The sequence below is a fragment of the Gracilinanus agilis genome, chromosome 3 (genome assembly GCF_016433145.1).
Source record: "Gracilinanus agilis isolate LMUSP501 chromosome 3, AgileGrace, whole genome shotgun sequence".
Lineage (NCBI taxonomy): Eukaryota > Metazoa > Chordata > Mammalia > Didelphimorphia > Didelphidae > Gracilinanus > Gracilinanus agilis.
In genome coordinates, this window is record NC_058132.1 from 179,844,698 (window position 1) to 179,872,197 (window position 27,500).

General features: G+C 36.4%; 1 protein-coding gene across 1 annotated transcript in view; it reads left to right on the plus strand.

The window, feature by feature from the left end:
* The window catches only part of ARHGAP42 (Rho GTPase activating protein 42), a 408,927-nt gene that overhangs the window by 127,473 nt on the left and 253,954 nt on the right, over positions 1–27,500 (plus strand). Inside the window, exon 3 of the mRNA XM_044668392.1 lies at positions 20,971–21,032. Within this exon, the coding sequence (XP_044524327.1) occupies positions 20,971–21,032 (62 nt within the window). The remainder of the gene's footprint in view (positions 1–20,970; positions 21,033–27,500) is intronic.

Below are 27,500 nucleotides of genomic sequence, written 5' to 3' on the forward strand. Positions count from 1 at the left end.
TTTCTTTCTTTCTTTCTTTCTTTCTTTCTTTCTTTCTTTCTTTCTTTCTTTCTTTCTTTCTTTCTTTCTTTCTTTCTTTCTTTCTTTCTTTCTTCTTTCTTCCTCCTTCCCTGAAATGAGAGATTTACTAACATTAATATGCATAGAGAAAGTTCATCATACTTATATACATACTAATGCCACATATATTTATCTCTCATTTTAAGTCAAATCATGTAAATTTCCCAAAGGTGAAAGTACTAAATTAAGATATTCAGTATTCATTTTGAAAACTGCTTCTAGGTGTAATTGAATCTTAGTTACAAGTAAAATAACTATTCTTTTTTTCCTAAAATAGCTGCTTATATTTATGCACAGTCTGCATCAAAGTTTTCTTCTTGTCCTTTGGGTTTGAAGAATTGATGGCTTTTTCTCTCCTTCAATATTTCCCTTTTTCTTTGGGGAAATAGTATTAATAAAGAATTGACACCTTGCTGTATACTCTTATAGAAAGGATCCAAGTTTAGTGTTAATTTGCATTAGAAAAAAGAAAACATTTGTATTTTTTTTCTAGTAAAGGAAATCACCAGAACTATAGAATCTTAGCATTAGAAGGGCTCTTGTATGCCATCTGATCCCATTAAATTTTTAAAAAATAAACCGTTACTTTTCTGTCTTAGAATCAATATTAAGTAACCATTCCAAGGTATAAGAATGGTAAGGGGTAGGCATTTTGGGTTAAGTGATTTGACCAGGGTCCCACAGCTAGGAAGTGTCTCAGGCCAACTTATATTTGAAAAAGATTCCTCAGTACAAAAATACAGTAAATTTTACCTTTCCTCGAAGAAAACTAGTGAGAAGTTACCTACCACCACCCAGAGTAGGTCATTCCACTTTTGAATAGTTCTGTCAGGTAATTTTAAGTTTCTTTAGCTTTCAACCACTACTCTAAGCTCTGCCTCATAGAAACAAGAAAAATAAGTCTTTTTCCCCTCAGAATTTTAATCTTGCCATTTTGTCTAGATAAGGAGACTGAGACCCAGAGTAGTTGAGTGTATTGGTCTAGCTGTTAGGGCACTGGTTGAACAGAAAATCCAGTTTATTTTTTTTTTTACTTTTGTATGTGTGTGGTAGGTTGGAAATAGTGATATGTAGAGTGGAGACTCTTATTTTGATTTCATCCCCAGTCACTGATATTAAATGGAGTGACATAAAAAAGCTTATAACAAAGAGAAACTGCCTCCAGATTTCACATATAATTTGGTAGTGGTCATGAGAAAGTTTAAAGATGTCTGGGGAAAAACATGACTGGCATAAAATTTGGGAGGGTTATTGAAAGACCTCTTTTTTCTCCAAGATTTTGTTTTATTATTATTTTGGGGGGAAGGGGGGTGTCAAGGCGGCACAGGGAAGCAAGTTTTACCTTTTCATGAATCTTGGCTTTTATGACCACCTAAGAAAATCTCTCAAATGAACTGCTCTGTTATTTGATGGCCACGATGTAGATACATTCCAAAAAGAAATGCATTGATTTGCTTAGCCAAAGTACACTAAGGTGAAACCTTTGGTACTGAAGGTCTTGTAGGAATTTTCATCTAGGGGGTCTTCTCTTTTTTCTATAGACATTTAATCACTAATTCTGAGAGCATACTGAGAGATAGCAATATATGCATTTCATATAACCACAGATGCTTACATTCATCTTAAGTCACCACTTATGAGACTGAGTTTTGGTTAGCATTGAGACAAGTAAAGAGACAGAAGAATTAGAAGTCAAGTTGATACAGAGATATCTATCAAATAATGAGAGTTTGGAGAGGTGGGTGGTTTAAGGAAGAACCTTAAGGAAAGGTAATAGAAGGCAGAGTTTAGAGTCATTTCGCCAGTAGAAATCTGAAATCCATGCTTATTGCCTGAAGAACACATGGGGAGAGAGGAATCAAGGAGAAGACTGGACAACATGAGTTGACCTGAGCTCTCAGGTCCTAAATAACAGGTTAGAAACTAGACATAGAGTTTGCTACCATGTAACATAGAACCATATTAACCAAGAATGATCTTGGTGTTCTTCAGCAGGGGATAAACCTTGACCAAGTCATATAACTTCCTTTAGCCTCAGCTTTCTCATCTATAAAATTAGAGATTTGAACTAGATACCGTTTGCAGCCCCTTCCAGCACTAAAACTATGATCCATCAATGAGCAGCATTATTCATCATCCGGTATGTGTCAGGCAAGGTGCTAGACACATGAAAATAAAGGAAAGGAGAAAATGGACAAGCTTATTAAAGGACCTACCATAGTCAGGCATTGTTCTAAGGGCTTTGTAACTATTATCTCATTTGTTCTTTACAACAACCCTTAGAAATAGATTATTTTGTTATCTCCATTTTATAGCTTAGGAAACTGAGGCAGACAGAGTTTAGGAGACTAACAGCTTTACACTGCTAGCATGTATCTGAGACTGGATTTGAACTCATCTTCCTGGCTTATAAAGAATGAAATAATTCCTATACTCATTGAGCTTACACTCTAATAGTGAAGAAATGTGTGTGTGTATAAATATATACTGATTAATTATAAAGAGAATAAAAATAAGATAGGGAGGAAGAAGAAGAGGGTATTAATGTTTGGAGGAATTAGAAAAGGCTTCATGTAGAAGCTGGTTTTGAATTGTATACTGAGGAACATGTGGATGCCGCCAGTCACATATGAGGATAGAGTACATTCCAGGAATGAGAATAGGAAATGAAATATTATTTCTAAAGACCAGAGAGCAGACCTATTTGGCTGAGTACAGGGGAGGGGGGAAATGTGCACTGAGGCAGGAAAGTTAGATTGGAGCTCTGTTAGGAAGGGCTTTAAAAGCTGAACAGAAGAGTGTATATAATATTCATAAGGCAATGGGGAACCAGGGGAAGTAATGATTGAGTGGAGGAGTTACATGGTCAGATATGAGCTTAAGGAAAATCACTTTGGCATCTTATGTAGAAGACAGATTGGAGTGAGGAGAGATTTGAGAAGGGGAGGATACTATATAATCTCTTTCTCCAGGGTAAATATTAGGGTAAAGGTATGACAAGGAGGGAACCCATCTTGGCAACCACTAGGAAGCCTCAAGTACACTAGAGGAGTAAGGGTAATCACACAGTTACTGGCTCTACCATTAGTAGCCAGGAAAGTAGACTCCAGATCTATTTATTAATATTATTTCACTTTTAACTTCTAAGCTGAGGAGTCATATGTTCTTCTCTCTTATTTAATTAGAAAACTATGAAATAATATTTAAATAAGTTTCCTTGCATCACAAATAATGTCTAATAAAATCTCTTCTCACCCCCTATATTTCACATTTGGCCAAAGGCTCATCCTTTATTCTAGAGGCACCAGAGCACATACATGTTTCACAGTGATGGGGCTGGCAGGATATGAAAGAAGAATTTCAATGCCAGTTTTTTTAAGCCTGGTCTCAAGACAAGTCTGTTTCTGATTTATAATTTGGCAGCAGAAAAACCTGACCACAAGGCGGATGCTGTGGCGAATCAGGTTTAGTTACCTCAAAGGTAACTAAATAAGTCCCATGTGTATGTGATATGAGACCTCAGGTCCCGAGTGGCTCTGAAGTCTTAGAAGTAAGGGTAGAGTCTCCACATTGCGAGATTTTATTTACAGTGACCTGCCAGCACATGTCAATAGCTCCATGACATTTTCTCTGACAGTTTAGGAAGCGATTTATTGGCTTTGCTGTAAAGCTTCCTTGGAGCTTGAAGCCACAAATAGAGTGGGAAAATTTTATTTGATGTTGTGGCTCCCTGAAAATGAGCTGAACTTGAGTTTGTGGCTATAAATAAGGCTGGTGTTGAGGATTGGGTGGATATCCTGTCAGTGGAGTCTTAATTGTGACCAAAAAGTAGTGTATCTGGTCAGAAGGTCTCTGTGGCCTAAGAGTGCTATATAAATATCCATCAGATTGATGCTACACTTACTCTTTAGCTGGACCACAAGTAGGCATGAGATAAGCAAAAGCCTTGCTTTGCTTTTAAGTTGAACTTTTAATGGACCGAATTGCCATGTTTTGTAGAAGAAAGAGCATTGGTCAGCAGGAAATGGGTTTGATTTTGGTTTTTATTGACTATGTAACCCTGGGCCAATCAATTGAACCCCCCTTCCCTACTCAGTTACCTCACCAGTAAGATGGTAATAGTAATACTAATTTGATTCTCATAGTGGCCATATATTTCAGTTGAGAGAGGACATATGTCTAATGCTTTACAGATCTTAAATGCAGGTATCCCTTCCACATTGCTGAAGTTAGAGACATGATTCCCCTGCAATCTGGAAAATTTACATAAAAATTTTTGGTCTGCCTTTTGTATAAGAAAGTCTGAATTTTTCCTTTTTCTTTTATGGGGTGTTTATAGTACCTGATTGTAAAATCTGGGTTAAGTATGCATTTCCAAATTTCTAAACTTTTTTTCTGTGTCATCTGCTGGCTTTCATGTGTCATCTGTGGCTTCTGAAAAAACTCCTCCCAGAATTTTCACTTAATTTCTTTTGCCAACTCGTGACATTTTTGAGACTACGATAGGGAAAATCTTGATGTGGAAGGTATGCCTGTGATACAACTTGTTATAATAATTATTGCTGTTATCTCATTCTCTTCTTTTCCAATAAGGTTCAGATAGGAACAAGTTCTATGACAAATCACCATCCTGCTATATTCCTGTTATTAGTATTTAATCTCATTCTGACTGGCTCAGCCTAGTATCCTTGGTGCTACCCCAATAGTAAAAGGAACAAAGAATGAATGAATAAGCATTTTCTTTGTGTCAAGCAGTGAACTAAACATTTGGGATATAAATTCAAAAGTAAAGTTGGTTGGTATTCTCAAGAAGCTTAATCTAATGGGGAGCAGAGGGAGCACATGGTGGACTGATGTCCTAGGAAGGGTACTTTGGTCCTGAACATTATTGGAATAGTGAATATAACCATAAAAGCATAACTCAACATCGCCTTTTCAAGAACAGTGTCAGAGGTGATTTAATGGTTTATGGATCCAGAATGGGGTTGGGGAGAGTGGGTAAGGAGAGGATGCTAAAGAGCATTTAGGTTGCTGCTGAGGAGGTTATAGAAGAGGAGGGTTATAGAAGAGGAGAGAGGGAAGGAGAGCCTGGTTTGGTATGGGAGAGACAGACCGTAATCTGGAAAGCAATGCCCCAGGACAGATCTTCCTCCTGGATGTAGGCTCTGATGTAGGTGGCAAGGTAGGTAGGAAGTTTTAGAGGAGGTTTCCAAGAGAGGAAGAAGAAAATAGGAATGATATGTAGCTCATCCTCTTCCGACATGTTTATCTCCTTGGTTAGGTCTTTGTAATTTAAAGCTTTTTTCATTTTATGTAGCTTGGAGACTAAATATTTGTCAGTTAATAAGTCCACAAATGCTTATTAAGCACTTGGTACATGCCAGACTCTGTGCTAAGTGCTAGAGATATACAGAAAGACAGAAGCCTTTCTATTCTCAGGTTCTCTCAGCATAATTGGGGAAACAAAATGTAAACAACTTTGTATAAACAAGCTATTTTCAGGATAAATAAGAAAAAAATCAACAGAAGGAAGGCACTAGAATTTAGGAGGTTTGGGAAAGGTTTCCTACAGGAGTGAGATTTTGGTTAGGACTTGAAGGAAGCCAGAAAAGCCATAAGGCAGAGATGAGGAGGGAAAGTGTTTCAGGCATGAGGGACAGCTATTGAAAATTACTTTGATGACAAGAAGATTCCTCAGGTTAAGACACACTTTCCCCAAATGTGATTCATTCCATATCTTTATTTTCCCCTTGAGTTCTGGATCCATCTTTTATCAGTAGCTCTTCTCGGATGGATGGATGGGATGGATGGATGGATGAATGGGTAGGTGGATTGATGAACAAGTAAAAAGAATAGTTATTAAATGCTTGCTTTGTGCCAAGAACTACTAATTATCATGGAGAGAATTAGAGAAATTTAGTCTGTCTCTGTCTCTCTACATGGGTTAAAATACTGCCTCAGAAACTTACTAGCTGTTTGAGCCTGGACAGGTCACTTAACTTCTCAAGATTCATTTTCTTATCTATAAAATGGGAGTTTTGGACTATGTATCTTCTTTTCTTTTTTTTAAACCCTTAACTTCTGTGTATTGGCTCATAGGTGAAACAGTGGTAAGGGTGGGCAATGGGGGTCAAGTGACTTGCCCAGGGTCACACAGCTGGGAAGTGTCTGAGGCCGGCTTTGAACCTAGGACCTCTCATTTCTAGGCCTGGCTCTCAATCCACTAAGTTACCCAGCGTGTGTCTTCTAAACATCCTTCTGGCTTTAAATCTGTGATCCTTTTCAATTCAAAATAAGACATTTATTAAGCAGATAACACAGCCAAGGAACTTGGGTTTGGATCTTGGTTCTGTTACTTACATATTGTTTGTACCTAGGTAAGCTATTTAACCTTGCTGGTCCACAGTTTTCTCATTTGTAACTAACATAAGATAGTTGGATTATATCAGAGATGTCAAACATTCTACTTATAGCCCGAACTAGATTAAAATGTAATTGGGAAAATAAATTAATAATTGGGAAATAAATAAAAATACAATAGGACACAGACAATGTTAGTATGCCATTTTCTAAGTCAATATGTGACCCGTAGGAATCTTTATGTATGGTTTAGAAATGGCTGTCCCTGTAATTATTCAAGCTTGGCATCATTGCATTGTTACCCACATTAAGGCCTTTAACAGTTCTAGAATCTATCATTTCCCAAGGAAAGAGGTCATTCAGTATTCCAAGGTTTCATTCAGTTATTTCAGTGCCATTTGTGAGTAAGAGCATTTGGAGAACTTTGATTCATAAGATACCAAAAATTAAAATAAAGTGCCTAAAAAGTTATTTTGTAACTTTTTTCTAGGGTTGGCTTTATGAATTACTCCTAGAAACTTCATTAAAGCTTCATTTGGTATTTATCATAGTATAAACCAAAAATAACTTGGGGTGTAATTCTAAATCTGATGTTAAATTGTCTATATGATATTTTTAGTAAGTCTGATTCTGGCATTAAATCATTTAGCCACATATGCTCCTATTGGCTGTAATATTCCCTACAGTGCAAAATCTGAACCTGTTTTCTTGCCTTGACACTTTAAAAGTTCATACTTCTTCATAGCATTGATCATGTGGTATTTCAAAACAAACACAACTACATATAAAAAGTTATCTCCATGAAAAAATAGTTTTAAAAAGAACAAAAAGTGCATTAAATTTATTGTCATTTGGTAAAATCCCAGAAAGAACAGCTGGAGACCTATTTTTACACTGAGAAATCTCAGAATAAATAATAGCAAGATGTATAATTTCTTTAGCATGTGAAAAAATCTTAGAAATCATTCTTTTTTTCTCCAATTAAGCATTGTCTTATCCAGTCTATTAAAACATTTATATAGGAAACAGATGGAAAAGCAATTCAATATCATAGAAGATATTGATATACACACATATACCCCTAATCCTTGGACAGAGGATTATAGTTAGTGAACTTAATTATGGTCCAGATTGATTTTGTGAGTTGTTTGTTTAAAATTCAGGGAAGTGTCTAGCAGACACCTATGGATATATGGGGGACTTTGAAACTACATTTCCCATGATTCCTCATGGCAAACAGGAAGTATAATGATGTGAGAGAGGGGATAAATCTCCTGGGTGAGGAGGAAGTTGCTCCCTTAGCTAGGAGGCTGGGGCGATAGGAAAGGTAAAAAATGGTGGAGGCAATGTGAATTCTTAAAGGCGTGTGGCCTAATGATTTTATCCCTATCAGCATGGCTTTAATTAAAATACTAATGTCTATATTTATATCAGTCTTTATTATTTTTAATTGTAACAGAGTTAAGGTTTTAAGTACTTTTGGAAGATGTCCTGGGACACCTTTGGTCCTCATACCATACCTCCTATATCCTATTAAAATTGGAATTGGTGAGATATTTTATTGACTCATGCCAATACAAGAGAAATTCTATGATACATATTTTAGCATAAAGAATCCCAAAGTTGTCATATCCTAAGCTATTGCTGTCATGAAAAGGATGTCTATCTTAATCCTCCTTTTTCTACAGATGATGGCAGAGATTATATCTGGGTCTGGGTCTTCTGGACCTTTGAACTAGAAATAACAGAACAAACACGACCAACAGAAAGATGATGCCCGAGCCAGGGAGGGAAGTCATAAGAGAGTATCAATTGCCCTTGTTGAATTCAAATTAGCTGGCCCAAATCATCTATGTTTTTGGAAGCAGGAGAGTCCATCCAGCTCTCAGGACACTTTTGTAATTTTATTATGTAATTTACTAGCCATAAGAAATGCAGTCAACTACTTTAAGCTTTGCATTGGTAAGATAAATTTGCTTATTTTACTAATAACATTCAGAAGTTTTGTCATGACTTTGGATTTGTCTAATTAAGAGTCCAGCAAAAAAGTATAAAGAAGCAGTATATTTTGAATTATACCTTATGGCTCTTTTATATATATATAGCAAGCTTATTAGAATTGTGTCCAAGGAAAGAATAAATAGACACAGAACGAGTGTCTGAAGAGTTCTTCCTTTAAAAAATATTTATAATATTTATGGTTTTGAAGTTGTGGCTATTGTATGTAATTTGACTATAGAAAGTCCTTTTTTATCCTTTAGTCAATATAAGATCATAGATTTAGAATTGGAAAGGACCTTAGACATCTTATTGTCAAGATGAAAAAACTGAAGCCTAGGGGGAGAGAGAGTAACTGTCAGAAGGGACCTAATGAGTATTTTCAACAATTATGAAGTATTGGGTAAGGAATTGAACCAAATAGGTCAGTTAGTCATCAAACATTTGTCAACTTCTTACTATAAGTGCCAGGCAGTATGCTAAACCCTGAAGGGACAAAGAGAGGTAAAAGACTGTCCCTACCTTCAAAAAACTCACACTCTAAAGGGAAACAACATGTAAATAATTAAGTACCTATAAGATATATAGAGTATAGGGAAAGGACCTGAGGTAGAGGTTGTTTTCTTCACTTGATAGAAGACAAATGATGTAGAGGAAAATAAAATCATTTGGGAAGTGAATATATGACTAAGAAGATGATGGTTTCGACTTCCAGATTTAAAACCCAGAGATGACAGATTCTTGGCCAGAAATGGAACTCATCTAATAAAGGCTGATAAGAATGTGTTGGTTGAGTGTCTTGAAAATCTAATCAAAAGAGAATTAAATTAAAAGCATGGGGGAGGAAGAAGGCTGCCTATCTATATGCCTCCAGGTTAATACTTCTGAGAGTAGTTCTAGGGAAGGAAGAGGAATAAATGTTGAGACACCCAGCAGTTCCCTGGAGAAAAATTGCAAGAAAGAGATGAACAATAAGACCCTTAACCTCAAATGTCTATATACAATGAGGGCAACAAAGAAAATAACCTAAGAGAATGAATATATGTTCTTGGAAAAACAAAGTCAGAGATATTAAACTGAAAATGATCCGATTCTGGTAAACAAAGCTAAGGTCAACAGGAAAGGGTGTTTTTTTTTAATGTTGTTTTTTGTTTGTTTTTTAGTTACTTGGGGAGCAAAAAGAGGATCAAAGAAGGGATAAGAATTTTGCTTGAAGTAGATGAGATGATAACTGTCAACAGAGAGAAAGCAGAGCTGCGCATTTCTTACTTTGCTTCTGTTTTCTCTGCCAAAGAGAATGACCTTTGAACTGGAAATGACAGAACAAATTTTAATAATAGGAAATTGATGCCCAAGATAAGTAAGGAGATCATAAGAGAGTACCTAGTTGCCCTTGATGAATTTAAATCACCTGGCCTTAGGTCCTGAAAAAACTGAGGATGTTATTGCTACACTACTGGCAGTGATACTTGAAAGATCATAGAAAATGGGAGAACTACTACAGTATTGGAGGAGAACAATGTTTCAGTTTTTTTTAAAAAGGAAAGAAAACAGTGTCTGCAAAGTATAGGCTTATGAATGTGGCTTTGATTCTTAAGGAAATTCTAGAGAGATCACCAAAGAAATCGTTAGTGAATATATAGAAAAATAATGAGCAAATATTAGAATAATTTCATCAAGAACAAATCATGTTGGACTGTATTTTGTTTTTGCTTTTTGACATGAAATTTAAGTAGTAAAGGAGAGGGGTACTCTGAATATAATTTATTATGGCAGATTTAAACAAAACTTTTGATACAGGTTTCTCATATTTTATTGTGAAATATGATCTAGATCTAGATAGTAAGACAATTAGATAGATTCAGAGATGATTAAATGACCAGACTGAGTAGTTATTAATTGTTCAATGTCAGTTTGACAGAACTATGTAGCACCCTGGGGAATCAGTGCATGGTTTTATGCTTCTTAATATTTTTATTAGCAACTTGGATAAAATTACATGGCATACTTAGTAAATTTGCAGATGACACTATTTTGGAAGAAATAGCTAGCACTGGACAATAGAATTAGAATCCAGAAAAGATCTTGATGGCCTGACATTGAGCTAAAAGTTTCTGAACATGGTAGGAATTAAGTAAAAAATGTGTGTTATAGGAAGTTACACAGGGCTGTCTTTAGGTAGCTCATAGTTGTATACAATCAAGCTGATGTTCCAGTATGTAACATATTAGCAGACATTCTTCAGGTAGACTGATGAGACTTCTTGTTCACCTCTAAAAGAGGCGATCTCTCATTTCGCTACTTCAGTAGTGGTGAGTACATTTTCAGCAATGTACTGCATTGAACCATTCACATATACATTGTTAAATTTGAAAATTATTTTAAAGTGTTATTGCTGCCCTTGAGTTATGAAACGGACTGGACACACTGATCCTGAGTCCTAATTTTGCCTCAGATGCTTACTTTTTCTATATGTGTGATCCTCAGTAAATTTAAAAAAAACCCAATAAAACCAGCCTCAGTTCACCTCTCTGTAAAAATGAAGATAATAACAGCACCTGTCTCCCAAAGTTGTTTTGAGGATCAAATGAGATAAGGATTGTAAAGTGCTTAGCATAGTGTCTGGCTCATAGTAAATGCTTTATAAATGTTACCTATTATTATTATATGTCCATGATTTTCCAAGCCTCTCCATTGCTGGGCACACACATGGAACTCTTTCTTGATCATCTGCTCCTTGGACCCAAAAGATTCACATACACTTTCTTGCCTGTCCTTCTGGGACCAGCAGTCCCTGTTGTCTTAGTAATATTAAGTTCCCATAGTGCTCTCCATTTCCTTTGGGTATAGAGCAGCATTGAATTGTTTATTAGTTCTTTTCATCACTTTAACTAGGAAGTTGGATTTCTGGGCTTACTGTATAATCGATTAGCTTCTAATTGTTCTTTATAGAAGTAATTCCTCTTGAAATAGGACTGTTAGAGCATGTTCTTATTACCAGGTCCTGACACTAGGTTTGGATCTACAGACATGTATACAAATGTACATATATAAATGTATGTATTGTTTAGATTACATGCCATATGATTTTTAATAATTGTTTTGAAATTTTGTGATCCTTGCCTCTCTCCTCCCTATTCCTCCTTCCCCATGATGGCAGATAATGTTACAGATTGTACATGTGTTATCATACAACACCTATTTCCAAGTTTGTCATGTTGTGAAAGAGGGAAATATTGCTTACACTAGAGAAAAATTCATGGAGGAAATAAAATGAAGAATGGTATGCTTCAGTCTGCATTCAGGCTCTGGCAATCCCTTCTATGGCAGTGGAGAGCCTTTTTGGTCATGAACCCCTTGGAGTTGTCCTGCTGGTTTTAGGTCTTTCACTCAGGCTTTGATCTAGGTCTGTCTGAGGGCTGGGATGGTCCTCCCCTTTATCCCACTTTACAACAGGGAATTATGCCTTCCCATATCAGTGCCTTTCAGGATATCTTTCTATACTCGTGCATCTTTCTTATGTGAAATTCCTATATCCATAGTCTGAGGAACAATATAAGTTTTCTGGATCTGATTGCATACCATGAATGAGTTGCTGGCGTTTCTCTTGGTCTTCCAGCACAGAACATCTTCTGCCTTATAATGTCAGCCCAATTTCCCAGCTAGGATGTGGAGACCCTCCATTACCAAAAACAAAACAAAACAAAACAAAAAAAAACCCCACAACACTCTCCTTTGATTTCAGACCTCTTATCCCCTGTTGCAACATGCCTTTTGAGTATAGAAGTATGAAACACTTCACTCATCAGTGAACATCAGTGAACAGAGTCAGAGACTCTGAATTCTTGTAGATCATTATCAGAGCCCCATTCTACTCTCCCAATACCTGATGCCTCATTTTCATCCCCCTCAAGCCTCCTACCCCAAAGTATCACCCTAATTCTATCTTCTGAAATATGCCCTTTGAAATGCCTGTTCAAAATATTATCTTCCTACCTTCCCCCAGTTTTAAGTTCTCACTTTAAACAAAGAATCTACTAAGTCCTGAGATAACCTTGTTTTATTTTTAGATTCCTCTCATTGTCAGTACAGGTCAGCTAGGTGGTGTGATGGATAAGAGTACCAGGTCTGGAGTCAGGGAGACTCATCTTCCTGAGTTCAAATGTGGTTACAGATACTTATTAGCTGTGTGACTCTGGACAAGTCACTTAACTGCCTCATTTTCTTCTTCTGTAAAATGGATTAGAGAAAGAAAAGGAAAGCTGCTTCCAATATCTTTGCTAAGAAAACCTCAAATGAGGTCATGAAGAGTTGGACAGCACTGAAAAATGACTGAATAACAATAATTGTTAGCTATTTTTTAGCTTACAAAAAAACAGAATTCCTTTCTGGACTTTTTAACTTTTGCTCCCATTCCTATTTTCTAATTATACTATTTATTTTGATAAATGAACACATGTAATAGGATAAAGACTGGAAAGGAAAGATTATGGAGGACCTAGAATGCCAAGTTGATGAGTTTAAATTTTTCATTAAGGTAATGGAAAATCAAGAGAGAACTTATGTCGGGACCTTAGAGAATAGCATCTCTTAGGAATACGATGAGGATCTTTGGAATGATTATCCCACAGTTTACAAAAAATTCTAATATAAACCTAATAAAATTTGTGTTTTTGAAAAAAAGAGGACCAAATTCAGCATGGTAGAAGAGCACCCAATTTAGTATCTGAGCATGAATCTGCCACTTTCTTACTGTGTTACCCAGCTCTTAGGCTTTCATGTCTTTAATTATATGGACTTCCTCATTTACCAAGTGAAGGAGTTGAACTCTAAAGCCTAAAAAAAGGAAACTAAGGGAAACAGAAATTAAGTTAGTTACTCAGAATCACACTGTAAGTATTTGAGGCTAGATTTGAACATCTTTCTGACTCCAGGCTTAATATTCTATCTACTGCACCACCTTGCCTCAGAGTAAATACCTGAGAATTAGATCAATTGAAATAGAACTATGTCTCTCATTTTCTGATAAGGACTAAATGCAGAATCATAGTATTTGAGAATGCCAGATCTCTAAAGTATTGACCTTATCTAAAGTATTTATTCTACACATATTTATTCTGAGAAAGCTATCATACTAATGTTAGCTGCTGTCATCATCATCATCATCATCATCATCATCTCTGGTGTATTTGCATGTTTAAGTTGCCCCTTATTAGACTGGAAACTCCTTAAAGCAAAGAAAATTGTTTTAGTCATCTTTATATTCCTTGTCTAATAAAGTGCTTACTACAGACTGAGTATTATTAAGCAAACATTTAATTTTTGGTTCCTTCCACCAATAAATATTTATTATGGAACATAATAGAAGTAAAGCATAAAACCAAATTTAACAAGTGAACTGACATAAAAAAAGAAGTAGGAAGTAGATCTTTTATATCAGCCATATGAAATTTCTATCCACAAGTATTCTTCTCACTTTTGGAATCAGCTATACTGTGCTGACTCAACTGGCTAGAAATGTTATCCCCAAGATTACATCATTTTGGATTCTAGTCACAATTACCATAACAGAAATCAAAGGATTAGCTAGAAGACCTAGGGCAATCTGATAAACACATTAATGGTCCCAGAATAAGCTACAAATCAAGAAATGTAACATTTCAAAACTTATGGGGCAATTGTTTGTCTAGAAAAAGGTCCAACTACTAAGATTTCATGGTTGGCAAGAAACGAAACCCATCAATATTGAAGGTATATTTACATCCTGGTTCTAACATCAATGATTTAGGAAACAGACATTTTATTTATGTGAACTGTGTTGCAAACTAGATTCCATAACATTCTCCACATATCCTTAGCTTTTTTTTTTTTTCAGTTTTCTGCTTCGATAAAAATTTCTTTTCTCTGTAACTACAGCTTGATTCATAACTGGTAGTATCAAGAAGATAAGAAAAAATATTGTTTTCAAAGAAAAAGGAGGTGAGCTGAGTGAATATAATGCTTGTATAGCCATGACTAAAAAAAGAGAGAAGAAACAATTATAATATATATTTTATTTTTATTGCTCCATCAGCTCTAATAATTATAATGAAAAAATCATTTTAATTTTATAATCATTAAATTATAAAGTTGTTTTTTAATAATTTTTAATTACCATTCAAATATCTAAAAATCTCTTAAGATCATAGTTCAGGTCTTTATGTTCACACTCCCCACCCCTTAAAAAAACACAAACTAGCAATTGTCTCCCATCTAATTAACAGGAACTGTTCAGTTCTCTAACTTCTAACTTTCTTTATATTGTAGAATAATTAAGGTGTCCAATTACCCCTACAATTTAGCAGTCAAAGTAGTTGCACACTCAAGGGTTCTATTTAGGTAGGTAGCCCAGTAATGAGAGGAGGGAGGAACAGGAGAATTAGAATAAAACAGTAGTGAGTGTGACAATTCAAATAAAACAATTTTGCATTTTACTAATCTTGGATGGTATTTATTTCCATTTCTATGGTATCTTTGTGACAGTACAGACTAATTTATTAATGATAAAGAGAGAATTTTTCCCCAGATGTAATTCATCAGATATCTCTTTTCTTTCCTCTCTAGAAGTATAAGCAGTAACATTGTAAAATCTGCATACAGTGCTTTACTTCTTTCAGGTACCATGGGTATTTGAATAACTTACCTAATGGTAAGAAGTAGAACTCTAAAAACTAGGAAAAGTGTTCAATCTAAACTAGGGCATATTTAGGCATTAAAACATCTGACTTAATTGTCTTAGAACATTTTAGGGAACACTATTAGATATCTATTTTGAATCTCCCTTTGAAGTCAAGGAAGATGGGAAGAAATCAATGCCATCCATTTACTGGAACGAGATAAGTGAGTAAGCAGTTTAGAGATTAAAGGCATTATTTATAAGCCATTAATGAACACAGATTCATGAGTTATTCTGTGCCATAAACAGCAGTGTAAGCATTAAGTACGCCTGGAAAAGAAGGCAAATGTATATAGCAAGAGTAAGTGAAGGGGTAGCTCAGTGGATTGAGAGCCAAGCCTAGGGACAAGAGATCCTAGGTTCAAATCCGGCCTCAGACACTTCCCAGCTGTGTGACCCTGGGCAAGTCACTTGACCTCCATTGCCCACCCTTACCACTCTTCCACCAAGGAGCCAATACACAGAAGTTAAGGGTTTAAAAAGAAAAAGAGTAAGTGACAATAATGTTACCAAGACACTAAGAGAAAAAAAAAAGGAAGGAATCTACCATGTTGGTTTGTAAGAATTGCATAGGTATAATAATTATTTTTTCATTTTTTCCAGATTACATGTAAATACCTTTTTTAAAATCCAACTTCTAATATTTCACAATACATGGTCTCTCTCCTTCCTGCTCCCCAAGAACACAAATAATAGGATATAGATTGTACATATATTATATTTTGGTGTTCATCTTGTTGTGAAATGAGACGGACAGTGAATATGAATATACTAGAGAAAAATTCATAGAGGAAAAAAAGGCAATTAATGGTATGTTTTGATTTATATTTAGTTTCTGTCTGTTCCTTCTCTAAAGGTGGATATCCTTTTTTTTGGTTGTTGTTATAATTCTCTTGGAGTTGTCCTGGATCCTTGCCTTGTTGATAATAGTTAAGTCATTCACAGTTGATAATCATATATTATTGTCGTTACTGTGGACAACATTTTCCCGGTTCTGCTCACTTCACTTTGTATCACTTCATATAAGTCTTTCCTAGGATTGTGTGTGTGTGTGTGTGTGTGTGTGTGATTATCTTGTTTGTAATTTCTTATGGCACAATAGTATTTCATCACATTCATATTCCACAACTTGTTTATCCATTCCCCAATTGATGGACATTATTTCAGTTTTCAGGCAATTGCCACCACAAAAAGAGTTGTTAAAAATGCTTTTGTCCAGGTAGTTTCTTTTCCTCTATCTTTAATCTCTTTGGGATATAAACCTTGTATTGTTATTGTTAAGTCAAAGGTATGCACAATTTGATAGCCTTTTGGTTATGGTTCCAGATTGCTCTTGTTCTAAAAGAAGAGAGTAATCTGGATACTACCACTATCAGGCTGGTTATTAGTAGTAGTAATCTAAGATATTAATCTGAGGAGGCTTTGGTTTGGTTCCCTAATGGCTGGTGCAGGGACACTGGAGTCCTGCCACCCAACTGGATGTTATAATAACTGCCTTTCTTTATAACAGTGCCCAGTCAGGATCCCTAAAGGTTAGTGGATGGGTAACCCTTTCAGGTCCCACCTGGGGTTGATTGATTATTGGTATTGGGCTCTATCAGCCTTGGATAAAGTTCCTCTGACTGCATTGCTCCCTCCCCAGAGTGGTGGTGGAATAACTACTCCAGGAAAGTACTTAATAACTTTATCTATGTTGTTTAACAAGAGAAAGGAATGATCAGGAATGGGTTGGGGGTGACCCTATCACTAAATCTATGACAATAATCCCTCAGGACTGTAGGCTGTTCAGTAATGCTGGCTTGTTCTTCACCTCCTCTGGCTCAGCCTGGCCACAGCCAAACCAGAGTAAGCAAACTGTTTGGATGATGCAAATATTGATCATGGTTTCTCTCAGCTTCTTACTGCTAGTTGTTTGCTACAGCCTTCAGGAAAAACCACCCTTTACCACCCTCTTCTTCTTCTCCTACCCACTTCCCAGATCCCCTCCCCCACCAATACCTAAATATCTAGAGATGGTTTAGGTGCCTAAATATCTAGGGATTCAGAGAGAATCAGAGGATCCACAGGTCAATCAATGTTCAAGATCAAATGTCCAAGGCAAGAGTTTAGGCAAGACTCAGCCAAAACAAAGCCAAGGTCCTAAAAGACAAGGGATCCAAGGGGTCCCTGTCAGAGGCTCCCAGGATATTTATATGCTTTCTGGCCAACTGCCTTTCCTCCTCTCCTCATGGTCTCTGGGAACATTCTGATGTCCAACTGTCTTCACCTGTCAATCAAGGTGTGACTCTCAACTCCCAGAGCTTGAATATGACACTCTCCAGAATGGTTGTATCAGTTCACAGCTCCACCAGCAGTGTGTTAATGTCTTTTGCCATATTATCTCCAGCATCTATCATTTTCCTTTTTGTTCATGTTAGCCAGTCTTGTGGGTGTGAGGTGGTACCTCAGAGTTGCTTTAATTTGCATTTCTTTGATTAATAGTTATTGGGAACATTTTTTCATATGACTAAAGGTAGTTTTCAATTTCTTCACTTGAGAATTCTTATTCTTACCCTCTAACCATTTGTCAGTTGAGAAATGCTTTATGCATAGTTATAATTATTAGACCAATATCCCCAAGAAGAGGAAGGAAAAGGATTCATTCACATGTTCAAAAAATAGTTATTGAAGCTCTTTTTGTAGTAGCTAGAAACTGGAAATGAGGGGTTCCCATCAAATTGAGAGAGTGATCAAACAAATTATGCTATATAAATTTAATGTAATACTGTTGTGTTATAAGAAATTATAAAAAAGGATGTCTTTGAAGATTTCTATGTCCTGATGAAAGTAAAGTGATCAAAAGCAGACAAGAGTTCTGAACACAATGATCATCCACACCTCCATCCCCTCTGTACCCCCTCGGGTACAGAATGAATCATTTTTTAAAATCCTTACTTACATCTTAGAATCAATATTGTATATTGGTTCTAAGGCAGAATAGTAGTAAGTGCTAGCCAATGTGGGTTACATAGCTGGAAAGTGTCAAAGGCCATCTGGTGTTTGAACTTAGGACATCCCTTCTCCAGTCCTGGCTTTCAATCCACTAAACCACCCAGCTACCCCCAGGAATCATTATTTTTTGGATATTGCCAGTTCAGGAATTTGCTTTGCTTGACCATGCATACTTGTCTCAAGGATTTTTTTTTCTCTTTTTTAGTCAGGGAGACGGGAAGGAAGAAGGTAGTGAAAAAAATGAAATAAATGTTTTTTAAATCATATAGGACAGGAAGACGAGAGATTGTCATTGGCACCAGTGTAAGAAAAATCCATATCAGTAAAGCATGATTTAAAGTATCAAACTTATAAAATTTAAATTCAAAATCATCAAAGTGGAAAGCATCTGGGTCTTGCCGGGGATAGATCACTGGGCTTGTAGGCCATTTTATTCTAGGAAGCATCTAGAAATTGTGTTAATAGAATTGATGGGGCTTAGGGGGCTGTTTAATTTTTGAGGTGGGAGTAGAATAACTGGAGACCATTCCAAATGTGAATCTGAAACCAAGGAGAGAGGTTAGGGATAGAGATAGAATTTTGTTAATCATTTTCAGTAGATGGAGTTATTTTGCCAATGGAGAATTACTTTATTGCCTAAATATATTGAGGGGTGCTCATTTATCTCTTGCCTTAACTTTTTGAATTTTCCCCAGGAATCAGGATGCTTAGCAAAGGATTTCATAGCTTCTACAAGATCTTCCCTAGCTCTTCTTAGGTATACTAGGTTTTGATGACTATTTAATTCTACATCTTCATAATATTGTGGCCAAGATGTTAAGTTTGTGTTTCTACGGGTCTCATCAATAACTTGTGTTTTCTCTGCTGGTGTAAGTAATTCAGAAAGAAGAATTTCAGTGTCTGAAAATGTGAGATCAAAAAGTCTTAATGCTCTTTTAAATTATTTTATGGCCCTGAAGGGATTTAAATAAAAGGCAGGCATTCCTTGTTTTAGGGTGTCTAGATCTGCAGCAATGAATGGCTTATGTCTTTTTATATGGAGAAATCCAGAATCTGGCTGCAAAATGGTGTGATCAAAAATTGGTAATATTGGTACTGCTGGTGCTGTAGCCCCTTCCTCTATTTTCTTTGCTTGTCTGTATGTGACTCAGCTGTTTGCACTGCTATTTCTATTTCGTTCCCTGCTGAGATCCCTTTTCCCTCTTTCAAATGAGCATTCTCTTCAAGTAATTGTGCTATCTCTTTTCTTAATGTCATTATCGATACAGTGCTATCATCCTTGTATCCTATCAATTTGTGCACTAAATTCTTTAAGGACCAATAGAAGTGGAGGAATGAGATGATTACAGCAATTGCAGTTGGTATGAAAGCAAAGACCAGACCTATTTCTAGCTTTAGCCATTGGCAGGAATCATATATTTCTATGATTCCCATTATATAGCCTGGGATCACTACGATCCAGAAATTACAAATCATAGTCGAAAAGTTGTATAGTAACGTAAGGAGTCCCATCATGCTACAAATTGTTTTCCCCAGTGATGGATCTATTGTACCAGTTTGAATGTAAAATTTTCATGTTACTGTCTCTTTAAATTTTCTTTGCTTGACTAAGTTTGTCCCCTTTGCTATGCTGTAGCTAGGACAAAAATGGCTGCCTTCTGGTTCAAACAGGCTTTTTTTTTTTTTTTTTTTTTTCCAGAATTATTTAGGTTCTTTACCTAAGCTGGCTCTGCCAAAATTATAAGAATAATTAGAACCAGCTGACCAAATGTTAGGGCTAGAGAGGAGATAGAGAGAGTCTATGAGGAGACTCTCTTGGAGCTCTCCCCTCCTGCCAAATATACACTATGAGACTTCGAGGGGGTGAAACTGGGTGACCTGAATGGTCATGCCACCCCACAGGAGTTAGGGGTGAGGCTTCCCTATAAGAGGAGGTATGGGAGACCCCAATCCGATTCTGAATGAAGGCGGGTTCATGCAAGCCTCTCCAGAGATCAGTCAACTTCACAGCGAGTGGTCTGGCTCCAAGATGGAGGCAGCCAGACCAAGCTGTGATTCCCCTCCTCCTAGTCTCTCAGGCTCTTTGGAATGTTATCTGTCTAATGAATGGCTTTTATTAGTCACAATTCAGGGGTTAGGGAAAGGGGGGAGGGCAGAGGAATTTTGGGGTGCCCTCTTCTCTATTTCTATGGAGTCCTTCACTCAGGTGGGAATCTTTGGGGTCCCCACTCCTAAGCATCTCCCCCCTTGTCCTGTCTCCTTCTGTTTTTATTTCTATCCTTTTCTATAATTGCAATTTGAACTGGAAAGGGTCTCTGCAAAGCTGGGTAATGGAGCTTAAGAGATCTCTCCCAAAATGGAATCCCAAACTTAGATGACTGGATGAGAAGCAATGGGATGCCTTTGACCAGGAAATCGGGGTTTCAGTGTCCAAAGAAAGATCCTCAGGAAGCCCTCAAGACTGGATTCGAGCTGAGATGTTCTCCTCCTACCTCTCTCCAGTCCTCTCCAGAAGTTCTCCTTCTCCTTCTCCCTCCAGAGAATTACCCAGAATTCTCTTTGGTCCCAACTGTCAGTAACCGTCACCAATGGCCTTCTTCTGGCTCTTTTTGTCCCATCCCCCATCCTTACATAACTTTACATTTGTATAAGATTTTTATGTTATTTTTGATGAAAGTGGCTAAAATTGGAGCCACTTCATAAGGTCTCAGAAAAGGTCTCTGTACATCACATATATTCTGTGACCATAACATTTAGACTTTAGATGTTAATCTTTTTGAAATACGTCTTTCCTGTATTTTTTTCCAATACAAGAAAACTAACAAATCCCTTTTCTTTCTTTTCAGCTCAGTCATTAAAAGAATTTGCCCGATTACTTATTGCAGTGGAAGAGGAGAGGAGAAGACTGGTATGTATTACTTTCTGTTCCATGCTCATTTTAAAATGTAGCCGTCAATACAAACTTAGAAATTATGGCATGGGATTCATTTGTTCATTTATTTATTTGGTCAAGTGTATCCACATTTGCAACTGCCACAGTGTATGAATCTTAGAAATAGGCACTTAATAAATGTTGACTTGATTGATGAAATTAAACAGCATCAAAGATTAATTTTGCTTGCTAACACATGCAAACATTTTAGTAGTTTCGTTCTTTCTTTCTTTTTTTTTTTTTTAACCCTTACCAGAAGAGTGGTAAGGGCTATGAAACTGGGGTTAAATGACTTGCCCAGGGTCACACAGCTAGGATTTGTCTGAGGCCAGATTTGAACCCAGGTTCTTCTGAGCTACCTAAGCTATCTCGTTTCCATTTTTTAAAAGAATCATCCTTCAATGAGTTGCTTATTTTCCTTTTATGTAGCTTGATTTTGTATGTTTTTGTACTGTTAAAAGTAAACACATAATGTCTATTATTTTAAAGAATCTTAGTTCTGCTACTTTCTTCTTTGAACATTTTCCTAGTAAATGGAATAACTTTGTTTACTTAATATAAGAGAACAATGAAAATTTTGGGGAGGAAATCAGATCAGTTGTTTTGCTCCTCGATATCTTCTCCAGATGAATCTAAGAAAAATGACCCCTTTGAAGATTCCATGGAGACAGTGTACATAATTCAAAGTGCACCTGGGCAAATAAAAAAAAATTCTAATGACTCAAGCCAAAAAACCTGAATTTTATACTTCTAGCCTAAAATATTTTGATTTATTAAGTTGTTATGAATAGATATGCCACATGTTGCCATTTCTGCCTTCATGACATCTCATATATATCCCTTCTCTCCATTCATACAACTGCTACAGGAGAGTTAGTACAAAAAGCACAAAATTCATCTTTCTAATCTAATCCTCTTTTATCTTCCAAATTTCCCCATTACTTTCAAGTACTTTATTGTCTCCTTTTTATTTAAACTTGCAATTTCAAGGTAAGTCATGGTTCATACTCACCCAAACAGCCAATCTCTTTCCAAGTTGCCTTCAGCAGACCTCTAATATATGCTCCTTTCTCTCCACTCACATGGGTGCCATTTTGTTGCTGGTCCTCATCACCTCAGGCCTGACCTATTTTAATAAGCCTTTGGGTTGCTTTACCTGGTTCAGTTCTTTCCTCACTGTGGTTCATCATCTATTCATTTGTCAAAATGATCTTCGAAAGATAAGTAGAGGTCCTTAAGTGGGATTGCCATTTCTTTGTCCCTCATTCCATTCATTAAATACCAGTGGCTCTTACTGCCTTTCCATATCTGTAGGAGTGGTATGTATGGGACATCACAGGAATTGTGAATTGAGCCTCAGGGAAATTAATTTGACATGTTTTGTTAAGAAGGATACTTACGGATTTGTTTATTGTTCCTATAACAAGACATTAGAATGGAATGGCTATCTGGTTTTATAAGGTAGGAATATTGACAGAGTATAGCAGTGGTTAGATGTGATTGTCTAGAGACATGGTTAACTGTCATTGACCTGGAGATCATGGCCCCAGGGAAGGAGGTCGAATAAGGGGAGGGTGGAGCAGCAGTAACAGTAGCCCCAATGAGCCTGCATGGCAAGATGGTGATTGGAGTCCAGTGATAACACATAAGACATAGGATATAATAGGTGCTCATTAAATGATTGTTGACTGAATATTCTGCACCCTTTCTGTCTCAGTGTAGTTATGGGTACATTTCCCACATGTGTGGGTTAGACTTTTTCATTCATGATCTCTTCAAGGAAGTTCTCTTATCTATGAATCTCAAATGTCTTGATGTGCCCTGTCTTGTGTCTTGATGAGCCTTGATGTGCATAAGAATGCACCCAGTAATCACAACTTGCATTATGGTTATTTTTCTGTTTTTAAAAATTTTCACACTAGTTCATAAGTTTCTTGAGGGCAAAGATAATGTTTTCTTTTTTATCCTTGCATCCCAGGTATCTATTGTAGTGCTTTTCACCTAACAAGTTCTTTATGTGACTTTAATTAGAATTATAATATCACTGAGTTGGAAGGGAACTCAAATGTCAGCTCATCAAGCCCTAACCAAAAATGTCATCTCTTTCTTTGAAAGCCTGAAGTTCATTCATGGCTTATGTTATAAGAATTGATTAACTATAATATTTGATTAAACAAATTTTCCCATCTTCCAGCTTTTGTGGAAAAGTGAGATTTGTCTGTTCTTTTCTGTTCATCTAATTAGAATTTTTAAAAAATGTTACAATTTTTTTTCTGTTCATCTAATTAGTAGAATGAACCAAACTTAAATCTTAATGAATTGTTTGATTTGGTTTAATTTTACATAGATTTGTTTTGTTTTGTATTAAAGATAATTTGAAATATTATAAAGGTACTCCAAGCTTTAATTCATGTTACCATTAATAAGTAGTACCTGACACTTTATGAATCACATGTGGAACATATGGAACATGTACATTTGCCTCATCTTAACCTTAACCTTTAGGGATATAACCTAATATGATCAAATCCTATTTGTCTTTTGGAAAAAAGCACAATAGAATTATATCATCTGATTCACATTGTAACTTATAAATATCAATGAAGTAAGTACAGCTTTCAGATTGAATGTGTGGCTTTAGGACATAATTCTTCCTAATACCCTGTGTTATATGCCTGGAGGAGTTGTGTTTCTGGTGCTATGCTAGTTTTTGACAAAAAAAAAAAAAGGAAACCCATGCTAGACCTCAAGGAACTTATTTATTGACACAAAATAGTCAATGAGAAACCTCTAAGGACTAAGTACCTATAAAACCAAAACAAGGCAACAAACAAAAAAGACAACTGTGATTATAAAATAATAATATATTTCTAACAGTATTCTACTTCAAGACCTTCAAAGTCTTAAAAATTGTTTAAGATCATTAGACGAAAATGTGTCTGATATTCTCTAATCTCATAAATCAGTGATGGCAAACCTATGGTATGGGTGACAAAGATGACCCACAGAGGGCTCTCTGTGGGCATGTGGCCACCCACCCCCAGTTCATTACTTGAAAGTCTGAGGGACCTGGGTGGAGCTATTCCCTTTTCCTTCTCTATACTCACAGAGGACATTCCTCATTTTACCCATCCCTCTGCACAGCAGCCTAATGGGAGTACTTTCTCCCTCCCCTGTGTAGGGGAGGGTGGGGGGGCAGGGTGTGCCTGGTGGAGGGGAGGGGCATGGCACATGATTTCTGGGTGGGATGAGCATGGCACTCAGTCTGGGGATTGGTGGTTGCAGGACCCAGCATTCCATATCTAAAAGGTTCGCCATCACTGTCCTAAATTGTTTTCGTATCTAACCATATTTGTGGTTGGATTCAATTAAGAGAATTTATGACTTTGGATATTGCTCTAAAAAAGATGAATTTATAGTCTTAGCTACCATACTGAATCTTCATATTAAATTATTTAATATTAAAGGTCTCTAAAAAGGAGGCAGGGTAATATGACTCCATTAAATTCAGAATAGGTAAGTCGTCACCAGAGCCTGGGCAGATATCTTGTCGTGATCAACTTGGGCCACTTCAGTAGCTCCTCAAAACTCTCAAAAGATTGCTGGGGCAGCACAGAGCCATAATTCTTATATTTTATCCTTCTACTCCATATCTTGGATCTTTTGTCCAGATTGCTTTGTGTTCAACTCTGGAAGCCTCTTGGACCTTCTCCTCTCAGTCCCTGGGCTTTGTCAATTCTGAATTACTCCTTTCTGTTCTTTCCATTTCAATTTCCTTGGGAGGACTCAAACTGAGTTTCTACCCTTGCTTGAAAATTTCTATGTACCCATAATTAATAATAAATCTCTTCATTCTAACCTTTTCCCCTTGATTGCCTCAAACTCCCAAAAAGGAAAATGGTAGACAGAATATGTTGTTATGAAATAGGATGCACTTCTTATTGCATTCTGTTTCTGAAATGTGGTTCTAGTTCCTCTCATCCTTCAGATAATATCTTGAGATACTAACTAGTTAACTTCCTTCATTTCTGGTTCCCTTGGGATATAGAAGTTTAGTTGTTAGTACTTTAGCTACTGGAGGAAGTGGGATCAGCAGAGGAAGGCAGAAATCTACCTTTAATACTTGAGTAAAATTTTAAAGTAATAGAACAAATGAAATAATTTGCTGCACATCTGATAAATTTAGAATTCTATGAACAGCAATAACATTTTCCTAACAATCCTTTTTTTTAAAAGTAGGAAAGACCTCAGAAACATTATGTGTCAGTGAATTATCTCAAACTAAACTTTAAGTACTTAGGGATTTGGAGAATACCAAAAACATTTCATTAAGCGTTTTTCTGTCATTTTGAAACTGGGGTGTATTTCAGGGGAAATTTAATCCATATGTTACTGATTCATTGACACTCAATTTATCAAATTACTGATTTATAAGAGCAATTTAATCTTTAAGCAAGTCTAATAAACCTTTTTTGTAAATGTTTTTATGATTTATTTTCTTTTAACTTAATGCTACATTTAGCCAATGCTAAATAAATGAACCTTGAACCTGAAAATGATTAAATTTGATTTCGACTAAATCTATAATGTTTAAGAAATTTGCAATAGATGGTGAATTACATTACTTTCTAATAAGAACATTTTTTCCTTTGTTGATTTAAACTTTTGTAATAATTTTTCATGATGTGATTATGGATTCATTAAATAATATTGAGATTTAGGGTAGATACTGCTACCTACAGAGTCCATTAAATTTAGAAATAATCCAGTTATTTTCATTGTCACAGATAAAGTATAAGGATTAAAAAGTCTACAATGAGCTTATGAATTTTTGATGCCCTTTTGATTATAAATTTAACTTCTGTTGGAAAAAAATGTTAGGTATGTGCTAACATACCAGCATTCTGATGCAGTGACTGCTTTATGCCACCTGAATTGTCCAAAGCTCAAAATTCCTTTAGAAATGATTGTGGGGAGGGAGGATGAGAAAGGAAGGAAGAAGGGAATCAGTTGTAGTCTAGACTGAACAGGAAGAGTAGGATTTTTTAAACAGGTTTATTGAATGTTTCTAGACTATTTGGAGTTTGGTGGAATTCTACCCCCATCTCCTCCAAGTACTTCAGGGTTTGGGCAGACTAATAATTTTTACATTCATAGAATTACAGAATGTCAGAGTTGAAAGAGAATTGAGAATCCATCCAATCCAACTGATACTTAAACCAGAATCCCTTCTATAGTATGCCCCAATAAGATATCATCCAACCATTTCTTGAAGACCTCTATTATGGGTCAGGGCTTGAACAACATCTACTTCTTAGTGTTACCACCCTAGCCTGCCTTTTCTGGAGAACACTCATTGTAAGAATATTTTCTTAAATTTTATCTAATTCTGCTCCTCTTAAAATTCTACTTGCTAATTCTCATATGACATAATCTCAAGGCTTTTTACCATCCTAGTCAAGACACTCTCTAAACTCTTTTCAATTCATTACCCTAAATTGGACACAATATTTCATATGTGGTCTGAACAGAGCAGAGTATAATTGGACTACCACTTCATAGTGCTGAACTCTCTTCACTTATCCTAAATTGCATAATTTTTTTGGCTACTTTGTTGCACTGATGATTCATTTAGCTTGTGTCTACTAAAACCCCAGGAACTTTTTTTTTCCCCTCAAAGAAACTGCTAGGTAGACAGGTTTTCTCCATCTTATAATTATAAAGCTGATTTTTGGAATGCTAAAACTATACAAGCTATACAAGCTTTTGATATCATTGAATTCTAACCCTGGCTTCCTAGAAGTGATGAAGGAGATATAGCCCCTTGTAAGGCAAAGATGCAATAAAGGCTTTTGCCCTTGCAAAAGTTAACTGAAAACATCTGGCAGTTAAGCCTTAGAATTCTGACAGAAAACTCAGTTGGTTCCGGAGGCTTGAGGAGAGCTGAAGGACCAACTGGAGCTCTGCCTTTGGCTTTTGGCTTTGCTTTTGGCCTGTGCCTTGTTTCTGGACAATTTGAACTTAGCTAATTTCTCTGGACCTCTCCCTGACCTCCATACTATTTCCCTATTGCCTTTCCTATTTTCCTGTGGGCTCTGGGAGGAAGGGTGGCTTTTGGGTTTTAGTGAATAGACTTTGAGGGTTAGTTTCCCTATAGGCACAAGTAGGACATCCTTGAATCAAACCATCCCTTGCTTTATTGACTTAGTATACCCTCTACTTTAAAGGCAGCCAAATCTTCCCTGGCTGGGAGAGCAGGCTCTCTCTCAGTCTAACCCATTCCTGTGACCCTCCCCCATTTTGAGTTTCTCCCTAGCAGCTGTCAGAAATTCTGAATCTCTCTTCTTCAGACCAACCCAGAATTTTCAATAAAACTCCTTGTTACTAATCAAACCCTCTGGTGAATTATTGTGTTGAAGAATTAGGCAAGGGTTGAAGGGGAAG